The 26,738-nt window shown below is 46.5% G+C and overlaps 1 protein-coding gene across 1 annotated transcript in view; it reads right to left on the bottom strand.

Annotated features, from left to right (window-relative positions):
- The window catches only part of ITGA9 (integrin subunit alpha 9), a 329,418-nt gene that overhangs the window by 65,988 nt on the left and 236,692 nt on the right, over window positions 1–26,738 (bottom strand). The window contains exons 19-22 of the mRNA XM_056129639.1: window positions 14,161–14,247; window positions 12,553–12,632; window positions 8,352–8,441; window positions 5,757–5,865 (exon numbers count right to left, since the gene is read on the bottom strand). Coding sequence (XP_055985614.1) covers window positions 5,757–5,865; window positions 8,352–8,441; window positions 12,553–12,632; window positions 14,161–14,247 — 366 coding nt within the window. The remainder of the gene's footprint in view (window positions 1–5,756; window positions 5,866–8,351; window positions 8,442–12,552; window positions 12,633–14,160; window positions 14,248–26,738) is intronic.

The following is a 26,738-nucleotide window of genomic DNA, read 5'->3' as shown; positions in this document are numbered from 1 at the left end:
GGCTTTAAATGAAAATAATACTGTGGAATTTTCAGGGAGCACAGTGAGACCATAGGAGAGAGAGAGAGATGGGACCAGAGAGATGCAATAGGAGGAAGTCTAGGAAGAAGGATTTGAGGAAGAAAGGGGGCATGAAATCATAGAGTGTAAGGCAGTTCAGAATCTGGGAGAGGCAAGAAATGCATTCTCCTCTCGTACCCCCCAGCACACAGGGGACACTGGTTTTAGCTCACTGAGACTCTGTTTGTATTTGGTCCTCTAGAACTGTAAGAGAAGAAATCTGTGGTGTTTGTGGTCACTAATTTGGTAGTAATTCGTTATAGTAGCCATAGGAAACTATTGTAGGGAGTGACCACTAATGGAAGTTTCTTTTGTGGGTGATGAAAAAAAGTTCTAAAATTAGATTTTGGTGAGGGTTTCACAATTCTGTAAAAATACTCAAATTTATTGAATTGTACAGTTGCTTAAATGGATGAAATTGAAAGTATGTGAATGCGTTTGCAATAAAAAAAATCACAACAAAAATAACTCAGACTCAGAAAAAAATATGGAGGTTACTGAGTGGAAAGAAAAAGGGGGGAGGAAGAGTGGACAGAGGGGGTGTGTCCGATAATGTCAAGGGCACTAGACTGATGGTGGGTATGGGAAGGCATGTGCACACAGAGAGCTGTGAAGCCACACTCCAGGAACTCACAGATTATGAAGAAAGTTGGATAGGAAGAAGAAAGAGGAAGGAAGCAAAGGACTTTGGAATAAAAGAGAAGATCCAGGCACTCAAGACATCTCTGGGCTGATGAAGAACCCAAAAGGGCAGGCCCAGGAGCTGGGCTGGGGATTTAACCAGGTCTTCACCCTAGGCACACAGTATGGCACATAGCTAGCTCCAATCTGCTCTTCTCACATCTACTAATATTCGGTTCAGTTTCAGAGAACAAACAAAAACATGATAGCGCAGATGAGTGGTAATTGCCAACTCTTGGTTCAAAAAGAACAAAATTCATCAAGAATAACACAACAAAGGCCTAAGATCAAGGAAGGACAGGAGGGATGGAAATAGTGGATATAAAGTGAGATGGGAGAGTCTAGAGTGGAAAGGGCTCTCCAACATGTCTGGGAAATGAAAGTCTGGGCAGTGGGAAGGAAAGAACATGATTTTGATTTCATTCATCAGAGTCAGATGCTTGGAAAAGGGAAGTGGTAAAGGAACTTGTCCTACCACGTTCATTTTATTTTGAACAAATGTCTTTGCATTTGGTAGCGCGCAAGTGTTTTGGCAACATCTGCATGACTTTTCTTTAACCATAATTTAAAAATTTCCTCAGGTGAGAAAATTAACTCCACTTAATGCACACAAACATCTTATATCAATGGTCAACAAATTATTCTGTCTCCAGTAAGAGGCCTGATGAAATGGAGACGCTAGGTTGAAAGACAGGTGTTTCTGCTTTTCTGCCATCTGCACTTGCACTGCAGTCTTCGGGCAATTACGCGGCTTGCTGAATAATAGCCTTTAAAAGACCAAATAAGGAGTTTATACAGAGATCTGTGCTTCTACTCAGAGTGCATGGCTGAAATGAGGAAAAGGCCATTTTCTTGCTTCATACCCCTCTCTCTCCATCTTGGCTGTGATCACCATTAACCTGGTGAGCAATCTTCCGGTAGGAGGGTCAGGATAATGGCAAACGTCCCTGAAAGTGAACGGTTGGTGATTTCCCACGGAAACTGTCAGCTCTGCTAACACAACAGGCTTTCCTTCTAATCAATGACACACTCTATTCATCTTTCCCACCTGATCTAGCTGGCTCTCCTAATCCTCTTCTGAATGCCTGCACTTCCTCAGACAATGGGTAATCAAGGAGTTTATCTGAGGGTCATGTCAATCACTCATCCTGGGGCCTCCCCGGATCTCTGGCCTGCATCTTGTGTGGGGTCAGATTCGAGACCTTGCCTACACACCAAAACAGAAGCTCCTTATGAAAAGGCTTTTACAGAAACACAACTCAGCCTTCTGTCTCCTGACTTCCTCCCTGTTTTTAGGGGCTGGTAAGAACATTCTTGCATCTTATGTAGATCTGCTGTTCATTCTGTCCTCTCCTTTCAACACCTAGTCCCTATTCTTTCTTGGGCCCCGTGTCACCTGAATGCTAAGAAATAATTCTCTTGACTGTTTCTTGTATTATAAGATACCCGAGGGACTATCGGAGTGGGCAAGTGATTAAAATTCCGGGGATGACTGAAAATGAAGTAACACGGTCTGGGTTTGCTATTTTCTGTCCAGTTACAAAGAGTTGCAGTAGAAACCACACTTGTTTTGAGAAGCGACCAGAAATGAAGAGGTGTGAGTTGTGGCAAGACCACTCAGAACGGTTGGCAAGGGCCAGACCCCAACTCTCCTCCTTGGAGTACAGGGGACAACATGGAGTGCAAGGGACGATGGCTGAGGCTCAGTCAGAGGGAGGCTTAGTCCTCGAAGATGTGGACTCTTGCTGTCCATCGTGGTCCTGAAGGTATATTCCAGGGAAAAATTTGACCACCCAGGCTTAGCAGCCTCATTCTTTTGCCCCTCCCCCCCCCGACACACTTGGGAATGGGAGAAGGGAAACTGCCCAAAGGAAATACTATTGCGCTGCAGCAGTGACTCAGGGCTGGGAGGATGAAATGGAGATGGGGGAGTCCAGGGTGCTATGAGAAAAGTGGGGTGTCAAAGGTGCAAAATAGCACAGTAGAAATGACGTCTGCACCTGTATGTTCATTGCAGCACTATTCACAATAGCCAGAATCTGGAAACAACCCCAGTGCCTGAGAACAGATGACTGGTTAAAGAAACTTTGGTACATCTACACAGTGGAATACTATGCAGCTGCTAGGAAAGATGAAGTCATGAATTTTGCTCAGAAGTGGATGGTCATGGAGAGTATCGTACTAAGTGAAATGAGTCAGAAAAAGCGGGACAGACATAAAATTACTGCACTCATTTGTGAAATATAAAATATCATAATATGAGTCTAAAACACAAGGACAGAGACAAGCCCAGGAAGATTGCTCCATGGTTGGAAACCTGCCTTATGAGCTGGTGGAGAAGGCATCTGGGATAGAGAAGGGATCACAAAGCCAATGATGGTTGGAGGGATCACACGGGATGGGAGATGTGTGCTGAAAGTCGATAAAGGACCAAATGTGATGGCCTCTTATTATCTGTATTGCAAACCATACTGTCCATAAGTAGAGAGTAAGAGGGAAACTGTCTACTATAGAGGTGGGGGGTGGGGTAGGAATACTGGGGACATCGGTGGTGGAAAATGTACACTGATGGAGAGATGGGTGTTTGATCATTGTATGGCTAAAACTCAAACATGAAAGTTTTGTAAGTTTACCCCTGGTGAATAAAAAAAAGTGGGGTGTAGCACTGATCAAGCAAGTGGAAGCAAAGATAAACAAATAGGACTACATTAAACTAAGAAGCTTCTGCACTTCAGAGGAAAAGATGACCAGGATACAAAGACAGCCCGTGTATGGGAGAAATTATTTTCCCAACACTCATCTGATAGTGGGTTATATTTTTACCAAAAAAAATGTGCTTTTGTGTTTTTACAAAAAAAATACACTCCATCAAAAATTGAAAGAGATGAGCAGAAACTTCCTCAAAGAAGAAATAAAATGGCCAAAAGGCAAATGAAAAAGTGCTCTATGTTATTCATTATCAGGGAGAGGCAAATCAAAATGAGATATATTGTTCCAGAGAGACTGGCACACATCAAAAAGAACAACCAGTGCTGGCACCAATGTGGGGAGAAAGGGACTTTCATTCACTGCTGGTGAGAATGCCTATTGGTCCAGCCTTTCTGGAAAACAATATAAACATTCCTCAAAAAGCCAGAAATTGAGCTTCCATAGCACCTAACAATATTGCTCCTGGGAATATACCCTATGAACCCAAAAACACCATACAGAAAAGCCATCTGAATACCTATGTTCATTGAGGCACTATTCACAGTTGCCACAAACTGGAAACAACCCAAGTGCCTGAGAAGAGATGAATGGAAAAAGAAGCTACAGCACATCTAAACAATGAAATACTACACAGCGGTTAGGAAAAATGAAGTCATGAAATTTGCTTATACAATAGATGGACATGGAGAGCAGCATGCTGAGTGAAATGAGTCAGAGGGAGAGGGACAAACAGAATGACCATAGAAACAAGGGCCAGGAGGATAGGTTGGAAACTTGCCACAATGAGCGGAGAGGGAGTGGAGTTAGGATAGAGAAGGGACCACTATGACAATAATAGTTGGAAATGATCACTCTGAACAAGAACTGAGTGCTGAAAGGAAGTAAAGTGATATGCATGATACCCTTTCAGCAACAGTATTGCAAACTACAGAGCCTAAAAGGAAAATGAGACAGAGAGAGAGAGAGAGAGAGAGAGAGAGAGAAATTGTCTGCCATAGAGGCGGGGGGTATGGCAGAAGGGAAACTGGGGATGCTGATGGTGGGAAATGTACAGTGGTGAAGGGATGGATTTTCAAACATTGTATGACTGAAACTCAATCATGAGCAACTTTCTTACTGTGGATATTATGGCAATTCAATTAAAAATCTTAAAAAATGTAAAAAATGTAAAAAATGTAAAAAGCGGGGTATAGATTATGGGGTCTGGGGGCAGGGGCATCTTCTCTTCCTTCCCATGCCTGGCTGGGAGCTGAGTCATATAGGAGGATCAAATGGTTCCCTGACAAGATCTAGTTCCAGTCCCTACTCTCCAGATTTGCGCCCCCCCCCCCCCCGTGTGCCTTGCCCACAGAGCTGGGGAGTTTAGCTATAGCTCCCTACCCTTGTCACCTGAGCAGAACCAACTGGATGATGAGAAACCCTCTAGTGTGCCATCAACAGATTCTCACAGTGAACATGAGACTCAGTCCTGCAGCCCAAAGTTGGTAAATTTTGGCCTGTAGGCCAAACTTCTCAACACAAATTGTGAACAAACAGCCAGATCTCGAAAAGTCCCGAGTCCCCACACTTCACGGCATGTGAAAATAAAACAGAATCCAAATGTTTGTGCCCAGAAGTTCAGTTTTGCTTTTGCATTGTCCACAGCTGATTTGCACCCTACAGCACCGACAAATGGTTGATCTGGAGACTGTCAGGTCTGCCACGGCGAGACCTGGGTTCCCTGGTGCTGCACTCACAGGCTGTGGGAGAGAGCCAGCTGCCCTGTGTGAAAGGGGAGCAATGTCCCTGCTGGGGGCTAGGGTCCACTCATGCTGCTCCACTTTTGTTACTCACTTTTGAGGGGCTGACCCCTCTGTGCAAGTGGGCTCATGGCTTAGTCTGCAAAGACAACCCCGGGAAGGGACATGGTAAATCCACCAGGCTGCCCTTCCACACAGGGAAACTTGAAGAATAGAAAAGGGGCATTCAGGACCACTTGGGCTTTGATATCAGTGAGACCCCCCCTCCCTCACATCCACAGACCTTCACAGGTAGAATTAGTGCTCCTCAAGCAGTACTTCTTCCAAGTGTTGGAGGGAAGAGAGGTCTACCCAGGGTGGGTGGATGTGTACCGTACAGGGAAGACGTTACTTCCCCATGTGGTCATAGAACGAGTATGCATGTTCCCTCCCTCCCAGCAAATCACGTCAGGAAGAGTTTCTCCTGGAGAAAGTGGCCCATTAGCTACATTCTGAAGCAGGCACATCCCGGGTCTTCTATTGGATCCCCATTAGAAAAGAGGTGTCTGGGGAAGAGGTGAGGGATACCTGGAAAGTGATGTTCAGAGGCTGGAAATGACACTCCAGGTCCTCCAGCTGAATGAAGTTGGTGGAATCCACAGACTCGCCGTACACAAAGGAGGTAGGAGAGATGATGCTGAGAGGAGAAAGTGGGAAATGAGTCAGCAACCCGTGAGCACTGTTCTGAGTCCTCCATGTACTATTGGATCCAGACACTGGTTCCCTGCAGTGTCTCCCCGCCAAAAGATTCCCTTTCCAGAACTGTGTCTTCTTTCTCCTGTAAATGGACATCACCGGCAGGTTCTTTCTACACAGACATCACCAGGGACATCTTGTCTCAGATCAAGTTAATGAATGAGGAGGGAAGGGTGATCTTGTATTTTTTTTTTTAAAACTGTCACTGTCGCTGTCCTCTCATTGTTCATCGATTTGCTCGAGCAGGCCCAGTAACACTGTGAGACTTGTTACTGTATTTGGCATATCGAATACGTCACGGGTAGCTTGCCAGGTTTTGCCATGCGGGTGAGATACTCTCGGTAGCTTGCTGGGCTCTCCATGAGGGGTGGAGGCATCGAACTCAGGTTGGCCATGTTGGTTGCGTGCAAGGCAAACGCCCTACCGCTGTGCTAAACCATACATGTCCTGTTTTGTTCTTTGAAAAACATATTGTGGATCAAAAACAACTATGGAAAGTTTCTAGAAAATAAGTAGAAATGAATATTTGATATATGTAGGATATAATGTCACAGCTAAATTTGTTGGGCTTTCAAAAGAAATGAAGGATTTAAAAGTAGAGTCCAAGGTGGCTCGGTCGCACAATGGTTAGCACATTGGACTTCTAAAATTGGGGTCTATAGGGCCAGAGAGAGTTCAGGGAGTGAGTAAAGCATTTGCCTTGCATGTAGCCCACTGGGTTTGATCCCAGGTCCTCCATATGGCTTCTCAAGCACTGCTAGGAGTGATTCCAAAGCACAGAGCCAGGAGTAAAGCCCATAACCCAGCCGGGTACAGTCCCCAAACAAAAACAAACAGAAAAATTGGACTTCAGTCAGTGATAGCATTTGTTTTCTGATTTCAACCAGTGACTACGCAAGAGGTGATCAAGAAATGGATCCTCGTTGGTAGTGATGCATTCAACATTGCCTCTGTGAGCAAACCACAGGGACAAGAGACAATGCCTTGGCCCAATCAGATCCCAGATTAAACAATGGTATCACCCTTGTCAAAGGATGAGCACATAAGATTTTTGGTACTGGGTCTGAATGGCCAACAATTCCTTGCTTTTCAAACCAAATGTCTCACTGGAGCAAAGCAGTGAGTCCCTGGCATTAGCTCCTGGCCAGGGCTGGTTTGTTTAAACCTGAACTGCTTCCACTGGTGTGCAGAGCAGAGGGTGCGCAGAAGTTTCTTTAAGTCAGGCCTCATCCAGGCCTGTTAATTCTTCACGTGGGAACCTCTTGGGCTTGCTACCTGATCAAGGGTTTCCCTTTTTGTCCCTAAGGACAGGGGTTTGTTCCAAGGTCTATTCTCGCTGTGTCTCTGATGAGACAAGTAAATAAAGTAAAAGGCTAAAAACAGAGCCAGAAACAGAAGCAAATGCATGCAAATGTATTCCGCAGATGCCTCTCATCTCAAGAAACCCTCCTGCCCCCCTCCCCCCAGGAGAGTGAACTCTTCAGGGATGGCTCTTTCTGCAATGAATTAACAACTCCACTTGGAGCCAAGGCCGGTACACAGAAGCACTTAAGAACTGGAGAAGGCAGGACTTTGAACCTCCAGAAAGTTCAGCTTGCCCTTGAGGCCAAGGTTCAATGGGTCCTCTTTTGATGTACACGCAGTGCAAATCCCCTTTCCCCTCTCTCAAAGAGGTATGTGCTCAGTTTTCTGAGACCCAGAAACAGGAAGTGAATTTTCATTTTCTTCCCTGGCACCACAACCCACCACACAACCCATCCCTGCCCTTACTCCCAGACCTGAGCTCTGGTTGCAACACCAACCCGGGTTGTCCTGGGTTCCTGCAGAGGGCACCCCTGCTCTCCCACACTGCCAGTAGCACCGAGTGGCAGGGCACTTGGCCCAGGTGGACTTTCGCCTGGCCCAGGATCCTCAGGATCCTTCCCCACTGCTCCGGACCACCACCCACGTGAGTCCTGCAGAAGGGGCGAAGAGCACCATACCAAGACAGTGCTGCGAGGTGGAGGAGAGGGGCAAGCCATTCTGAGAATCAGTCAGGCCCCGGGGACAGAGCTGGCTGTGACCAAAGCCTGGGACACATCCGGCTGGAACCCAGCAGAGACTCTGATCCTACAAATCATGCTGCCGCTCCTCGCTGGCCTGCAAGGAGGGGTGGGTGTTGGGGACATATATGCCTATACAGGTGCATGGGACATCTGGAGAGATAAACGGACTTAAACTTGTCGCCAAATTGCTGGTGCTCCCTGATGGGTGGGGAGGCAGCTGGGAGACAGGAGCAAAGGAAGAGGTGGGAGGATGTAGCCTTTGAGGCTTCCAGGGACCTGGGCACCTCCACCTCCTGGCTGCATACGCAGACCCCAGCCCGGCCTGGCCTCTCACCACAGGCCTCTCTGTCTATGTGGGGGTGGCCAGGACGGAGCTACTCACCCTTTAAGGGATGTGTCCACTTCGTGCACTAGCGGCACAGCCAGCATGAGTGTGTTGTCCTGCAGGGACTCGGGCCTCTCCACATTGCCACTGCGGGGGGAAGAGAGGGTTGGACAGGGGTCAGCACCCAGGGCCATCTCTGTATTCAGCTGCCCCTGGTTTGGGGCTGGCCCCTAGAGTCATGGGGGACTTCTGTGATCCCAAGGGTGGGCCCTGATGGTGGTGTCAATGATAATTGTCTCCAAGGGAGGGAACCCATGGAAATACCAGGAGTGAGTGGGCAGGGTAGAAGGATGGGAAAGCAGAGAATGAAGGCACTTGCTATTTCATTTATTTTTAATTAAAAAAATTTTTTTTTGCTTTTTGGGTCATATCCAGCAATGCACAGAGGTTACTCCTGGCTCTGCACTCAAGAATTACTACTGACGCTGCTCAGGGGACCATATGGGATGCTGGGAATCAAACCCAGGACAGCTGTATTTAAAGCAAATGCCCTACCTGCTGTACTATCACTCTAGCCCCAAGCACTTGCTCTTTTAAAGAGGGACGTGCCATGTGTGGGCAAGCAGGCTGTCTTGCTGGTCAGGCTGTCTCAGCTGCCTCCCCAGGGAGAACAGAGATGCCCAACATCCTGGGCCATCTGACCTCCTCCCCCAAACCAAGACTTTCTTTTTGACTTGAGACACCAGATTTAGGGGATACGGGATAGGAGTAAGATGCGGAATAACAAGGGGGAAGGAGGAGGAGAGAAGAGTTTTCTCCCTTCACTGTTTTGGTAAATTTCCAATCTGAACTGTGTATCACCTCGGGCGCTGGGATGGCTGGTTTGGTACCAGGGTGAATGTGGGATCCCAAGAGGAAACTACCTTCATGCTCCTGGGATGGAACAGGGGTGTCCCAAGGACTGGGGAACGGACACAGGACTCCCGCCCCCTGACCACTCCCCTATTCCCAAAGAGACCAGGGTTTCTGCTCCCACTCCCTTTCCCCACATTCCCCTCTTCCTTTTCCTCACTGCCTGAAACAATGGTGCCCTGCAGACTCCCCCCAGCCCCCAGCTCCTCATCTGTCTTCCCCCGAGGGGTGCCTCTCAGCACTCAGAGGTCACTACTTGCAGAAGCAGGTGCCCACGTGGACTGACGTCCTTGTCCTTCCTTTCTCTGGGGCAGGAGCCGACTGAGGCGACTCCATCTGGAAAGGATGCCTCTGCCCCCACCCCGCCAGCATCCTGTCCCATCTGAGTAATCCTTTCCTCTTGGAAGGGCCCCCTGACCCTTGCCATGTGTCCTGCCACCTGTGGCCGCTGGCAGCTCAGTGTAACGGTCTCATCTGTCAACGGGGTGACTGCCCAGACGGAGCTGGGGTGAGAAGCCGTGATAAAGAGGACAAACATCAAAAGGCTCCAGTCATGCTGGTGCGCGTGACCTGGGATGCTGTCCCGGGAGCGCTGCCGAGAGGAGGGCTCTTGAGAAACTGTTTAGTTTCAGCTTTATGTCCTCTGAAATCCACAAGTGGGCAAGAGAGCTTCAAAGGGTGGTGACGGGAAGAAAGGCACGGAGGGTATTTTAACTGTGGCTTTCAAGATAAGGAGCTTTAAGGATTGCTCTGTCACGGCAGGGTGTCAAGTGCTGTGCGTGTCGTGTGGGGCAGTAAGATCACATCTTCACCCGAGCTTGGCAAGGGAAGAGCTCCTGAAATAGTCTGTGCCCAGCAGATAAAACAACACCCTTAATGCCTGGGATTCGAAGAAGTAGACGGTTCTAACACTTAATTGTTTAGGCTACAGAGCTGAAGCATTCCCCAATGTTAGGGAGCGATCCTATGCCCATAAGAGGATGTTCTTGAATCCAGTAAGCTATTGCCATGATCTCATGCTACAGATATACAAACATTATGTGGATAGCATCCACGCATACAGATGTACACACATATGCGTAGACAGCACTTGAAGGTATCTGCACTTACAGTTATAAATCATTTGTATACACAGATGTGCTTGTGTGTGTGTGTGTGTGTGTGTGTGTGTGTGCGTGTGTAGAGTACTTGTGCCTCAGATGTACCTGACAAGTACAGCACCTGAACACACATACATATGCATAGAGAGCACTTGGGGGTATGTGTACACACATATGCTACTTGTGTCCACAGAAGGACATACATATGTATATGTATTCCATACAGAGCTATGTAGCACTTAGCACAGTGTCTAGTTAAAAAACAAACAAAACAACAGATGCAATACAGATATTTACTGAATAGAAACCATGTCCGGGATAGAGGAAGTGAAGCATAGGTAGTGGGTCTCAGCATTGGTGCTCTTTCAAACCACTTCATGGATCTTTTGGAAACTCCATATCCAGATCTTTCCCCAGACCTACAAGGGAAGAGGCTCTGTGGGGTGGACCGGGTGATTCCTGTGAGCATCCAGAGCAACACCTGTGCATGGAGGCTGTGAGGGAGGATGCGATAGCCCTCTCCAGTCCCTGACACATCTCACTGGTCCTGAGGCTGTGGGGTGGTCAGTGGAGTTTCTGCCTCCTCCAGGTTCAATGTCCTGCTGAAGGGCATCATTTCCTTTCCATCAGCTTCCCTGGGTACTGAGAAACCCAGAGACCCAGGAATGAATCTGCCCAACCAAAGGGAGTTTTCTGTGAATCCAAGAAATGCCGGAAAAAGGACTTTCAGGTTCCAGTGGGCAGCTGCTTCTCCTTATTAACTAATTGTATGCTCTGTGGCCAGCTAGCAGTGACACTGACTGTTCTTCAAAATATCCGGTGACATCCCTGCCTGAGAAATGCTGTTCAGACTCTGGGACCCTATGGATCCACCTAACCCAGCCTGTCTCTTCCTACAGCCCCATGTCCCTCTGCCCTGAATGTCCCCCACCCTGCCTCAGTGATGGCGGCTAGGTCCCCAATCCACTCAGTATCCATCCTCATGGGTAAAGTCAAACAGGCTGCTCAGTGCACATTCTCATTACGGTACTGATGCTTGTTCAGCTTGAAAACAGGCTCCTCTGCTTCAGCGCCATCTCACCAGGGAAGTCTGAATTTGACAACTACAGTTATTTGAGAGAAGAAATTCATTCTGAATAAATATACACTGAGTGTTCATAGGGGAAATAAGAGGACAGGTCGGAGTTTAATAACTTGCTTTCAGATGGATAATGAAAAATTCTATGTATGGAAACAATGACATAAGTAATCGGGGTCAAACTATTAGCACTGGTGACCTGGGATAAGGGTTTATGGAAAGTTCTTGCATCCTCCTTTGCAACACTGCTATGAAGTGCACAGGCAGTGCATAGGCATTTCAAACAGATATTAGGAAGAAAGCTCTGCCTTGGAAATCTGACCACTGTCCGTTCCTGTCAAAGTGCGAACCTCCATTTCCCACCCATATCCTGTCCCTGACTCCAGCTGCAGACACACACTGCTTGAAACCCTCAACTCTTTTTTATTTTTATTTTTTTTGAAACCTTCAACTCTTAAGGCCTGTCTCTCTGTAGCTGTGAAACCAGGAATGTGAAGATATGACTTTAAGACCTCTGACTAGGTGATCCCTTGACCTCTGACTAGATGACTCCTTGACTTGACTAGATTCTTTGACTTCTGACTAGATGACCCCTAGACCTCAGACTAGATGGTTCTTTGACGTCTGCCTACTTGACAATTTGACTTGACTAAAGCTCTTGATTTCTGACTAGATGGTCTCTTGACTTCTGACTAGATGACACCTTGACTAATTCTCTGGCTTCTGATTAAAAGATTGATCTCTGACTAAATGATTCATGACTTCTGACTAGATGATTCTTTGATTTCTGACTAGATGACTCCATGACTGACTTGATTCTTTGACCTCTGATGAGATGACCTCTTGACCTCTGACTAGATGATCCACTGACCTCGACTAGACAAACTCTTGACCTCTGACTAGATGACCCCTTGACTTCTGGATAAGTCATTTCATGGTTTCTGATTGGGAGTCATCCCAGTTCCTCACAATTCAATCTGACCTGGCATGTGCACAAGAACAACTGGACAACCACCATCCCTGAAAGAATTGATTCTACCCATCAATTTGGGGCTTTGTCACTGAAGAACTGTGTCTTTCTGAAGAGTCTCCTGGGTACTCTTCAGTGCATGACCAGGGCATGACCTTCCTGCTGCCTCCATATTTTACTTTGAAAAATCCTCCTTACCTCTGAGCCGTAACGATGAAGTTGAGGACATCCTCTTCCCCAGAGAGGTGACTTGTGTCAAAGATCACGCTGAAGTCATACTAGGGGATGAGAAAGTGGTGGTTGACACTAGTAAGCCTTGAAATTTGAACCTGGTTTGCTTTGACCTGTACTTTTTTGCTCTCTGGAAACTCTGTTGCAGGACAATCTGTTTTATTACATGATCTTTCCATTTTCAGACCAGAGACACAGCTTGAATAAGAGGACCATTCCCTGATCTCACACTAGGGCTCAAACTGTACTTTTTGGCAAATGAGATTCCCTTTGTGAAAGGATGAATTTGTCCCTTAAGCAAGAACATTTTGAATTCTACTCACACCATCTTCCTAGTTTCTCCACATCTATGTAGCCCACCATCTAAGTCATTTACTTTATAACTGACTGCTCTAATTTTTTTGCTTTGGGGACACACCCAGTGGAAGCTCACGAGACCATGCAGTGCTGGGGATTGAACCCAAGGACCCTGCATACAGTCTGTGCCGCAGCTCCTTAAGCCAGCTGCTCAGTACTTCCCTGGCTCTCTTCCTTTAAAGGTTATTTAACAGGAAACTTTATATTGCAACCACATGTGGGCATTGTGGATCACTTTCCATAATGAGAAGGTTGTCATAAAAATAAATACAATGAGAACCATGCAGGATTGGGTTCTGTTGGTTATTTTAGCCTGGGAATCTGGGGTCTATTAGGCAGCTGAGAAATCTAAATGATAGAGCCACCAGAGTTTGAAGTCAGGGCAGTGCCAGGGGAAGGATTCGATGACATAGGCAAGAGAGAAGGATTACACCTTGTTTTCTATCATTGAGTGTGTGTGGAGGGGAGATAGGGTGCTAAGGGGTGGAGGAGGGGAAGTAGACAAAAGAACATGCAATTTCCCTCAGAACAGAAAAATAATTTCTATATCAAAAGACAGACCTGGTCCTATACATCCTAGTTTTACCTCCCCAAATCACATCTTATGTGTATATCTGCAGATCCTTATAATGATGGAACATACTAGAATATTCCATGAATGCCTGAATATGCACCACATTATCATTTGAGCTGAGAAAATTTGACTTTTTATAAATAGCAAAGTGACTAATTTCTTCTACTTTAAAAAAACAATGAAGAGCAATGCAATTATTTATGCTTGAGAATGTTAAGAGGTCTCTTGAGGAAAGTGTAAGTGCTAAGGAGAGTGACAGAGTCAGGATTGCAGGCTCCTAGCCCAGACCACATTTTCTCCTATATTGTCTTGGGGATGCAAAGTGGCAGGGAATGTCTCAGACAAAAAAAAATTTTTTTTCAAATGAAAGTCAACCAGATACTCTTTGCTAAAGTGTGAAATCCAGGCATTTCCCAGTGTATGCCATGGGGATCATGGGGTAAGAGCCTGGGATCTCAGCTTCTCAAGCACATTTGGAGAAGAAGAAGAGACTCTTATGGACAGGAGCAGGCCTGGTCTGAGGGAGGGCCTTATTGGTTACCTCAGCTCTGTGGGAAGTGGCGCTGTGGAGGAAACTTTCAGGGAGGCAGTGGCTGCAGTCAGGGGCTGGTGGGGAAGGGGAGTGGCAGTTCTCTGCCCCTTACCTTTGACTTGGACCGCATGAAAGGAAACCCCACACTGCACTTAAGGAAGTCCGATTCTAGCAGTTCACAGGAAATGCCCATTTCCTCCTGAAAGAACAAAAAGCACCAACAGATGGGACAGCTGCAGGAAGACAGATGTGTGGACATAGGCACAGGAGACAAAGAGAGACTTCTGCCGAGAACTTGTCACCTTTCCCTCTCCAGGAGGCATGTTCAGGAGGAATGAATATAGCCACCAATAGAATGACAGCCACCAGGGATCAATGTCTATGGACTGTGGTCTAAAAGAATATCCCTTCTGATATCCCAGGCCCATATCTCAGCTCAGACCAACATTTCCTGTCCTTTAGGCAGATGGAACAGGTATATTATTTTTTTTTAAATTGCAGGTCCCATACTCACAACACACAGCGGTAGGGCGTTCGCCTTACAAGCGGTCAACATGGCCGACCCGAGTTCGATTCCTCCGCCCCTCTCGGAGAGCCCGGCAAGCTACCGAGAGTATTCGATATGCCAAATACAGTAACAACAAAGTCTCCAATGGAGACGTTACTGGGCCCGCTCGAGCAAATCGACGATCAACAGGAGGGCCTTTACCTTTACCTTTATCATACTCACAAAATTCACAAATACTTAAAACATACTTTATTAAAAATTCTGTAATTTTGCTATTAATAACAGTATCAGGACAGAGAGAGTACAGGAGTTTAAAGTGCTGGCCTTGCAAATAGCCTACCCTAGTTCAATCCCTGGCACTGCATGTGGTCCACCAAGAACTGCCAGGAATAGCCCCTGAGCACAGAACTAGGAGTAAGCCCTGTGCACTACCAGGTGTGCCCTCACAACCAAACAGTATCAAACACACCAAGAACAGAAATAACAAAGGATGACTGTGAGTAAAGGAATGACTGTGGCTTCAAAAACTTAACCTAGAACTTGAGAGGACTTTAGGGGTTCTTCGTTTGAGCTGAGTTTTTTCGATTGCTCAAGAGCTGCTGAAGTACCTTACTTTTTTCTTCACCCCCAAAAGCTCAAAATTGGCATGACAAACAGAATCTCTTGCAGTGTTTCAAATCTCTCTTGTATCACACACACTCAAATGAAAAATTCACTGCACTTCTTGGGTCTTGGTGGGAATTCAGGAGAAAGAGTGAAAGCCCAGCCACCTGGATGGCGGCATAACTCACATGTTCCACGGCTGATGATGTGGACAGGATGCCACAGAGCCCCCTTCTGTGGCTCATCTGTACAATCACAGCCCTCCCAGGACCTATGAAACTGCTTGAAAAAAAGGCCTTCACTCTCTTCCTAGGTCTGTGAGGCAGAGCACCCCTCACAGCCTGGGGGGAGACACTATAATTCCTTGTGGGAAAAGTGTAGGTGCTCCACCCAGAATCCCTTTCCACAATGAGTTCTGCAGCACCCCCCCCCCCGCGTAGAATGGGAACCCCTTTGTCTGAGAGGGTTCCCTGTCTCTCCACACGCATCCTGTTGTCACCTACTATGTGCGCACAGCAGCCAGCACTTTCTCCACAGGTTGACACCAACCTTCTCTTGCAATTCATGTTCCTGTATTCCCATGGGGACAGCAAAGCATCTCCAATATTCCTCCCCCCATTCTACTCTCTTCAATCTCTGCTTCCAAGAACCCTTCCCAATAAGTCACCTGCAGGAGAGACTCCCCTATCTCAGATTCTGCTTCTGGAGAGCTGGCCTTGGATATATTCTGTACACTTGAGGTACCTGGCACTGATCGAGTCTTTGGAAAACATGAGGCATTTGCTCTGATGTAGAGTGGGACTAGGGAGAAGGGGGAACGTCTGGGTGCAAGGCTGCAGTTTGTAAGCTCTGGGGGTTTCTCTCATTAGCTGGCCACCAGTAAGACGTGCATCCTAACCTGATCTCTCCATTCCTGAGGCTTATGATTTAAGCTCTCTGATGACCGGGGACAGGGATTCATGAAAAAACTGCTTGTCCTTTGTCCCTGATTGCCAGAGTGTAGGTAAAATTTTAATTTATTTATTTATTTGGTAGTTTTTTTTTTAACTACATATTTTATGTTGCTGGGGAGTGAACTTCCCACAGTGAGGCATGGGCTCCAACACTAAGCCACCATTCTGGATTATCCCAAATAAAAACTATGCAAAGAATGAAGTTGAGATCTTCCTGCAAAAGATATTGGAATGGAAGTAGCGAATGTGACAGTGGAAAGCTGTTCCAACCACTAGAGTCAGTGACAGAGCAGAGGGGTCAACAGCTGAAGAAGTCAAAATTATCCCTGGACCAATTTGGTGGTTGTAGATGCAGTAATTTATTTTTTAAACATCACTACCATAAGCAGTAACATTATTGTAATTTTGTTATCCAAAGTATGATAAAATTAAAAATTTTTAAATTATTTTATTTTAGGATGTCTCCCTTCTTGAACAGTAGTACGGTCCTACTGGTTTTCCATTGGGACGGAACCTTGCATTCAGACAGGTAGCATGTGAAGAGCCGAGCCAGTGTATTGATGAGTACTGACGGCAGGTTCTTCAGGTGTTCAGGTCTGACCTTGTCTGGGCCGGGTGCTGTTCATTTCTTTACTGACGAAATGGCGTGTCGGATTTCGGAAGGGAGAACGTTGGGAACGACATATCCATCCTGTGGAATTTGGTATGTCGGCAAGTGGACATGGCTATCGAAGAGATTTGAGTAGAAGTAATGGATAATCTTCTCCATTGCCGTTCTGGAGGATGTGATGGATTCATCAGGACGTCAGAGGGCAGTCATCTTGGTCTTGTAGTTGGCGAAGGACAGGCGGGCGTTACGAATACTTTTCCCAGCTTCTGCCGCATCTACCAACACTTCTGCTCTTCTCTCTTTGAGGTCTTCCTTGATCGCATCTCTGCACTGCTTTGAGAGCTCGGACGTTAGCTTGCGGTTGCCTAAGGCATGCGCCAAACCACACTGGCGAATAAGCTCAAGAGTTTTCGAAGACAGGCATTTTTTTTGTGGCTATCTCTCTCTTGGCGTTCGTCGCACATTCATGGAGATGCTGAACCAGTCGATCGTATTCCTCGTCAATGTTGTCAACAATGGCATCTTCTCATGTTGCCGCAATAGTGCCAAAGAGCTTCCAGTTGGTGGTCGTTCTGGGAGTTCTCTTTTCAAACTTTGCAGCCCTTTCTCCTCGCTCTGTGAAGTAGAATTTTGCACGAAGGAGACGGTGGTCCGATTCCGTTCGGAATTTTGGGACAACAGCAACATCGGTGAGGCAAAACCGTCGATTGAATATGATGTGGTCTATTTTGTTGTGGAATCGTCCACTGGGAGACTCCCATGTCCAACGTTTAGATTCGGCCTTCTGGAACTGTGAGTTACCATGGATGGTCTTGGTCGACATGATGAACTCAGACAGTCTCTCACCCTGTTCGTTCCATTCTAGGCCATGGGTCCCGATGTGAAGTTCTTCAGCTGATCTTCTCGGTCCTATCTTGGCATTAAAAGCACCCACAATGATCTTGTAGAAGGTGTGGTCTTCTTTATAGAACTTCTCCAGATCCATGTAGAACTTCTCGATTTCTCTTTCATCATAATGAGATGCTGGTGTGTAGACAACGAAGATAGAAACTGCTGGCAGTGAGCCACATCTATTCAAATGTAAATGTCCTATTTGGGTTGTTAGGCATTCAAATGAATCAATGCTCATGGCCAAGTTTGTGTTGACAAGGACACCGACTTCTCCGACACCTCTTTTATCGCATGTTCCGAGGAACAATTCTTCTTCAATGTCGAAAACGGCATGGTGAGATTCGTGCCTTCTTGTCTCGGTCAGACCAATGATGTCGTACTTGATCATTCGCGCTTGTACCACCAGGTCCTCGATGGATGCATCTGATGCTAGCGTACGTGCATTGAAAGTACAGACGATCATTTTTGTCTTCTTTCGTTGTGGCAGGCTAGTTCGGCCTTGAGATTTTATCAGCCTCTCCTTTCTCATCTTTCTCAGTGCTGCCATCGGTGAAGTCTTCAGGGTCAGGTGAATGAGACCCATTGTAGTTACCACCTGATCTGCCTATTGTCTGTCATCTACAAGTTGTTCACTCGAGTCATCCTAAATAGGATTGGCAGAACACTAGATGAAGGACAACCATGCGAGCAAGCTGGGTTCCGCAAAGGATTCAGCACCATCGACCATATCCACACGATAACCAAGCTCATTGAGGTTTCTCGGGAGTTCAAGATGCCGCTCTGTTTAACGTTCATTGATCTAAAGAAGGCCTTTGATTCTGTTGAGATGGAAGCGGTCATTGAAGCCCTAGCCAATCAGGGCATTCAAGCCCAATACATCAAGATCCTCCGTGAGCTGTATTGCGGATTCACTACCAGGATCTCACCATTCTACAAAGAAGTAATCATTGATTTCAAAAGAGGGGTTCGGCAGGGTGATACCATTTCACCGAAACTCTTCAGTGCCACCCTCGAGAACATCATGCGACGACTGGAATGGGAAGGAATGGGAGTGAAGATAGATGGTCGGCAACTACACCACCTCCGCTTTGCTGATGACATTGTTTTAATAACACCAAACATCAGCCAAGCGGCACAAATGCTGGCCGACTTTGACCATGAGTGTGGAAAGGTAGGACGACAGCTGAATCTTATGAAGACAATGTTTATGAGAAACAGTCTCGTTCCTGATGCCCCATTCGCTCTCAACGGAACGACCATCTCCGAAATGCAACAGCTATGTGTACCTAGGTCGAGAAGTCAACATGACAAATGACCTGGGACCCGAGCTGCGCAGGAGGAAGAGAGCGGCTTGGAATGCCTTCAAGAACGTCGAAGAAATACCTAAGAGGACGAAGAACCTCCTGCTCCGGGCATATCTCTTTGATTCCACTGTTCTTCCTGCATTAACATATGCCTCAGAGACCTGGGCCCTACGCAAACAGGATGAGAACGCTATTCAGGTCTCCCAAAGAAGAATTAAAAGATCTATGCTTGGAATATCACGTTTCACTCAAATGAGAGAAAGAATCCGGAGTTCTGACATCCGTCGACGATCAAGAATCAGGGACGCTGTCTCATTTGCCAAGGTGTCAAAAATCAGATGGGCTGGTCACGTAATGAGATTTAAAGACAACCGCTGGACTAGAGCTGTTACCAACTGGATTCCACGGGATGTCAAAAGACTGCATGGCCGCCCACCTACCAGATGGTCAGACTTCTTCATCAAGATCATGAACGATCGGTTTGAGGCTCTTCATGTTCCCAGAGCGAACAAATGCCATTGGGCTACACTAGCACGTGACAGGGACAAATGGAGACGTTACTGGCACCCGCTCGAGCAAATCGACAACTAATGGGAAGTTAAGTGATTAAGTGATTATTTTAGGATAATTCAGAAGACAAGGGTTGAAATAAAAGAGGTCACAAGGCAAACATGCCATTGTAAAAACAATCCTTTGTGATAGCACTAAATAAAAATACTCAGCAAAATATGAAGCAAAGAAATAAACTGCCTTATGCTGGATTAGCAATAGTTACACCCTAAAGTTGGCCATCTGGCTTCTTTTGTTTCTGAAATCAATGTCTTGCTATTTTAAAGACACCAATAAAGCAAATAAGCTTTTACCTGGTGTCTAAGATCACTGTATCACTGTCATCCCATTGTTCATCAATTTCCTCCAGGAGACTCCAGTAATGTCTCCATTTGTCCTAGCCCTGAGATTTTAGCAATTGCCACATTGGAGGCTCTTTCAGGATCAGGGGAATGAGACCCATCATTGTTACTGGGTTTTGGCATATTGAATACACCATGGGGAGCTTGCCAGACTCTGCCGTGTGGGCAGGATACTCTTGGTAGACTGCGGGTTCTCTGAGAGTGAGAACTAGACAATAAGAAGTTGCTTCCGGGAGTTTGGTTTTATAATCTCTCAGTCTTGGCCATTGATGGAATTACATGGCACCAGGGGGAGTTGGTGGGTATAATGTTTAGCTACTGGAAGATGGGGGATCTGGGTGGAGGAGGCCCAGTCCCAATCAGAGCAGCCTTGAAGATCTCAGCCCTGGGTCCCGAACACCTGGGTTCCTCTGCCGGTTCCTTCATGCGTGAGGCTCATCCGAGCATGTGGAGAATGGTCTTAAGCATGGCTGTGGCTGGTTCCAGTGGTCTTCAGTTGCCGGGGCTCTGCTAGGGGCAGGGAGGGAAACTCAACCCGCCCCCTTCCAAGGGGACCCGGTGAGGACAGAGTAGAACCCTGGCAGCTGAAGACCTCTGGAACCAGCCACAGCCATGCTTAAGACCATTCCACACATGCTCGGATGAGTCTCACGCATGAAGGAACCAGCAGAGGAACCCAGGTGTTTGGGACCTGGGGCTGAGATCTCTAAGGCTGCTCGGATTGGGACTGGGCCTCCTCCAAGCAGATCCCCCATCTTCCAGTAGGGAGGCATCACACCCACCAACTGCCCTCGGTGTCGTGTAATCCCATCAACGGCCAAGACCCAGAGACTATAAAACCAAGCTCCCGGAAGAGAACACCGCAGAGTCTTCTGACCCCACGCCTGGCTGTGTCTAAGATATCCCAGACAATTAAAATTACAAGAGTCATTTAATGTAGAATAACATGATTTCCATCATTTTTACTTTCATTTTTCAATGAAAGTTCCTATCAAAACTGATTTTTATTTTTTACTCAAAATTTGGATCCTATTTATTTATTTTTATTAGCAAAACACCATGAGGTACAGTTGTAGACTTACAAACTTTCGTGCTTGGGTTTCACTTCTACAATGATCGAGTACTCATCCCTTCATCAGTGCCCATTCAAAACCTCTATTGTAAACTAGAACACCCTAAAGGAAAGAGTGAACAAAAAGGAATGCCCTGCCACAGAGGTGGGGTGGGGTGGGGGAGGATGGGATGTGGAGGTGGGAGGGCTACTAGGATCATTGGATCCTATTTTAAGATGATTCCTCCAACAGACCTTTCCCCCACTACCCTTTTTCTCTGACTCTCAAGAATATCTAGTATCATAAAATGCTATTAGACATATTCCTGAGAATTCAAGTGCAATTCAGTGTAACATTTCTCAATTTTCTACCTATGTTCTACCTTATTTACAGACTCAGGCAAATATCCATGAATGTTACTTAGAGGTCGATGACAAAATGCATCCTAGAATGGTGCATGCAACTTTGTTGTCTCTGTGTCTGGAACTTAGAAGAGATTGGGAGTTTGCGCTTAAGACACAAGAAAGCCCTGACTTGTTGGGAATTCTGATGGAGAGACTGCAAGAAGCAACCACCGTTGTTGGTCTGCCTGGCATGAGAGATGCTTGGCTTGGCAAAGTCCCTCTCTTTCCCAGACAGACTTCTGCTGTCCCAGACCAGGAAACTGTGCTGGGGGAGCTGAGCTCCAGCCCGCTGCAACATGCAATTCTTGGCAGGGAGAATCTGATAATGAGGTTACTGAGCCTCCATGGTCTTCGGGTTCCTTCCTTTTGACTGCTCAAGTATTTGGATTCACATGGGAGTGGAGCTTTCTTCGACCACCAATGCAGTGTTTTCAGGGAGCAGCAAGGCTATAGCACCATGACAAGTCTGATGTTTGACGTCCTGTCCATGGGCATGCATGCAGCTGTGGTAAACTGCAGCTGGCCCTCATGTCTGGGTGCCTGTCTGGCGGGCAGTATGGGGTCCACCTAAGATCCCCTCTTCCTTTTGCTCAGAATTCTTGTGCAAGTCTTGTGAGCTGGAATAAAATTCAGATACATGTTCGAAGCACGTTATACCCAAGTTTCTAACTAATAGAGGACTCAGAGTGAACAGGGGTTCCCAAGCACTTCCACCAATGAGTTACAAGAAAGGAGAGCTTATTTCTAGGAAATTCTTTACTGGCCTCATTCAATGATGAGTCATCCTGAACCTCACCAGGAAAACAGACCTCCCAGAGGGAAATCCTATGGATCCGGCCCAGGAAATTCCTCCCTCTGAAACAAAGCACGCAGTCTGACAGTATAGGAAGTGTATGAGCTTTGGCCTCAGTGTCCCAACTTTAATCACTGACTTAGGGATACATGTTGTATGTCCAGGCAAATGAACTCTCTTTCCTACATGCCTCAATTTTTCTCACCCATAAAACAGTTACAACACTGGCCATAGAGGCTTGATGGCCTGCAAAGCAGATGGTTATAAAGATGGAGGGTGCAGATGGCCCCATTCAATAATGGCCCCTGGGCCAGGCAGCTCAATGGTGTGGCTGGTTCTTATTTTATACATGTTTTATGTGGAGGAAACCAGAATATAAAGCAGTGATATCACTTGGCAGGGTTTCCTGACTGGCAGTCTAAGAAGGGGCCAGAAGATGAGGAGAGTCTTGGGAGCAGAGAATGTGCTAACATGTGAGGCCCTGATCCATCCCAGGCCCCCACACGGTCAGCTCAAGCACTGCTGTGGGGCATTTTGGTCTCAAGTACCAGTGGCCCAGAGTTTTGCTGGGCTCAAGCTCCAAACCACTAGACCCTAAGCAAGAAATACTTGGGAGTGGTTCATATTAAGAAGAAACGCCTAGATCAGAGAGGACGGGGGCTGGGACTATCGAACGAGAAGCAGACAAGGTCCTGTTTCCCTTGCTCCAACAAATTCATGAAAACAACTATAACAGGTTGGGAACACAATTCTGATGGGCCACATGAAGTCCTGAAGGAAGCAGGAGCAAGGGGTGACACTATAGTAGCAAATGTGGCTGGTGTTCTGGCAAGGCATGGCAGTTGTTGCTAACCTTCTGGAAAGATGTTGGCAGCTGAAAGGTCCAGGGGGACAGACTTGGAGGAGGAGTGTGACAAAGGAAACAACTGCAAAGCAAGTTCCTTTTTAGTGTGTGTGTGTGTGTGTGTGTGTGTGTGTAGGGGGTTGGTGACTCCTAAGGCTCTCCACGCAAGGGGTGAACTAACTAACTGGGCCAATAGTTGGATTTGGTGATGTGATGTTGCTCTTGCCTAGCAACCTGGCAGCACTTAAGGGGTGCATGCAGTTCTGGGAACAACAGAACTCTGGGCGTTGAGCATGCAACTCCTAAGCTATCTTCTTGGCCCTGTTCTTTTCTTAACTTTTAAGTGTTCTTTTCTTAACTTTCAACCTCTGTTTTGCCTTGTTTTTTTCCCCCACTGTGAGCTCAAAAAGGTGAAACAAATAGGAATGATGTTCATAACAAATATCAGAACCAGACAAACCACTCACTGAAAATTTCCCTCTGAAGCAAAGCATTAGACCCTGGAGAGTGCAGCTGATTCATTAAATTTTTAAAAAAATTATTTGTGCGTGTGTGTTTGTGTCCAAACCTGGCAGTACTCAAGAGTCACTTCTGTTTCTGTGTTCAGAGGTCACTTCTGGCAGTACTTGGTGACCCATATGTAGTCTCAGGAATCTGGCTCTGGAGAGTTTGTTTTAAACAAGCCCCACCACCCTCCCAAGCAGTGGGGGACCACCAGAGATAGGGGGACTTCTCCCAAACAGACCTCTTGACTCTTAGAAGAAAAAGTGTTTTCAAAGCTTGAGAATGAGCAACAATAGACAAGATTAACAATGCATTTTAAAAACCAACACACACAAAAAAAATCCAGCACAGATTAGAAATTACTTTCACAGGCTGTCTTGTTCTTCCAACCAACTATATTCAGAGCTGATCTTTGTATTTTCCCCAAATGAGGAAGAACTAAATAGCACATCTCCAAATGCTGCAGACTGCCAGCCCTAGGACCACAAAAAATATGAATTTGAGAATCTAAGTCAGAAGTCCCCAGATTAACTTGAACAACCACCTTCTTTTCAGAACAACTACAAAAATCACTCAGCACCCTGCCCCATGAAATCTACCTTATCTGCTGTCTTTAAGTTATCAAACAAAAAGAAACTCCAGTGGTACTTCAGGCTACTACTACCACCCTGGATAGGAAGTTATCGCTCACTTTAGGAAACACTGAACAGAACAAACCAGTGAGTCCACACCCCAAAACCCAATGTGCAAAGACCAGCAGGCTTTCCTTCTAAAATTTAAGAAGCTTAAAGCTTTGAGTATTTGGCTTCATCCAAGTTTTTCTTTCCTTTCAATAGAGGTAAATGACTTATTCTTAGATTTTTGTTTAAAAAGGGGGGTTCTATTCTTAGATTTAGGAAAATATATCCCAAAGTCTTGATCAACAAACTGAGAACTCTGAGTCAAACCATCCTGAGTTTCTTTCCCTTCAGCCTACAGGCTGCCTGACAACTCAGCATGACGGAGTTCACTCCTGAAATAATAGGAAAGAATTTAACATGGCATACAACCAACATGTGAATGGGGTCTGGATGACTGATTAAGCCAGAGTCAAGTGTTTGAGAGGTGCTTACCGAATCCTGGTCAGGAATTAGAAATGCACTTACAGCAGAGGGCTCCTCCCCTCCTCAAACCCTTGTGTACTCTTCCCTACTCAAAATTCTTCTTGCAGGATCCTGCTGTAATTATAGGGCCTTGTGATTCTCAAAGATGGATCCCTGGACCAGTGGCATCAGCATTGCTTCTGAGCTTGTAGACATGCATATGCCCTGGGCCCATCCCAGACCTGCTTAAGTTGACATCACATTTGAACAAGGTCTTAAGGTAGGTAATTCCTGTGAGCAGGAAGCTTTGAGAAACACTGCCTGACATCATGGAGCCTGACCACTTCAGGAAAGGGGTCAGCCGCATACTCTTTGCGAGTCCACAAACCAGTCATGGTCTGCAGTGGTAGAAAGGTTGAAAACCACTCATCTACCACTCTGATTCTAACTGCTGATCTGTGGACTATATGCAGCATAGGTACCACACTATTGGTGTAAAACAGTTGAAGAATGTTAGTCTAGACAAGGTTATTTGAAGGCTCATGTCTATATCTGAGATAGAGGCCCACTGGGCCTCATTCCTGGCCCTTGTCAGTGGTCAGTGTGTGGTAGCTCCCACCCCTCAACATACACACACAATACACACACATACACACACATACCCACATACATGCACACACAAGCAACTCTCAGACCTCTGTGAGGAGTCTGGGGATTCTACTCAGTCCTGACACTCTACCCAGAGGTCCACTCAGATTCCACAGGCTGAAAACTTAGTCTCCCGAGATCACCCTCCATTTTAGAGGTCAGTCTCAGGTCTAGGCTGCCACCAGTAGTTCTGAATGATAGGCAATGACTCAGATGCTTCCATACTGCCCCGTCCTCAGGTTTGATATTCTGCAAGAAAGGCACACAGCACTCAACAAGCCAGTGTATCCAGCAGACTGCTGATCAACAAAGGCCATGGCTCAGGAACGGCCAGATGGAAGAGATGCATCATGCCAGGTTTGGGGAAAGGTGTGGAGTTTCCTCTCCAAATACTCCATCCCTTCAATTCTTCGCATTTTCACCAGGCTGGATACTCTCCAAAGCCCCCTATCTTGGGTTATTAAAGGAAGCTTTGTTACATGGCCTGGTCAATAAATTCATTGATCACTGGGGATTAAATTCAACCCTCAGGTCTCTCCTTGAGGAGTGGAAGAGAAGTGGGACTAGAAGCTATTATCCTCTAATCAGGTATTGACTCCTTTGGCAACTGGCCCACATTGAATTCTTGCCCCCCCCATGCCTCTTTGTCATCTCATAACATAAGAAAGAAACACCTTTAGCACTCTCCACCCTTAGGGAATTCCAACTTTCCCTTTAGGGGAACTGTGAGACAGGAGCTGTGGATGAAAGCCAAAAATTCATGAAGAAAAATATCTTTGGTCACCAGAATGCCCAAATATATGCATTTGCTAAAAATCACAGTACTGTGTGTGCCCATTGACAAGTTATTTATCTGAGTGTCCTGCCAAAGCTGATTCTAGACAAAGACAGTGCAAGTCATCTGGGTGATGATAGCAGGGAGCTCCTGGAGGGAGTGAGCCTGTGCCTGGCCCTGGCTGAGAGAGTGGTACTGTCACTTCTCCAGTAATGCCCCTAACTGAGGGGTTCCAGGATTTGCTCAATCCTGTGCTTCCTGCTTCCATAGCCAGAGAAAGCCCCTCACCACTCCCACTCCATCCAGGAGAAAGACACAGGTAGGCCTTAGCCCCAGGGCTCCCTAGCAGGAGTGGTGAGAATTCTGGATGCATCATCAATCTCTCATCCTTCACCACAAGCAATGGGGGACAAAAGTGTTGGTGGCAGGGAGTGGTGTAGCTAAGGACTCAGAACAGAGGCTGGAGGTCACAAGTGGAGAACTTATCTTGGCCCCTGATGGAGAGAGGGGTACTGACAGAGAATCTCTCTCCAGTCTAGCAACCCTGGAACATGTATCCATTGAGCACATAGTGGGTTCACCGGGCTCTGTCTTCCAGGGCAGCAACTCACTAAAGTTTTTCTCCCAGGTTGGCACATTAGTATTGTGACTTCTGGACACATGACAGGATCCTTCAAAGAACCAGGCTCTAGGGACTGGAGAGAGAGCTCAGAGGTTAAGGCACTTCCCTTGCATGTGGCCACATAAGGTCCCTTAAGCACTGCCAGGAGTGATCCCTGAACACAGACCCAGAAACAAGTCTTGAACA

This window comes from Sorex fumeus, unplaced genomic scaffold, assembly GCF_029834395.1.
Source record: "Sorex fumeus unplaced genomic scaffold, SorFum_2.1 ptg000072l, whole genome shotgun sequence".
NCBI classification, from domain to species: domain Eukaryota; kingdom Metazoa; phylum Chordata; class Mammalia; order Eulipotyphla; family Soricidae; genus Sorex; species Sorex fumeus.
Note: the sequence above shows the minus strand (reverse complement) of the source record. Positions and strands in the feature narration are given on the sequence as shown.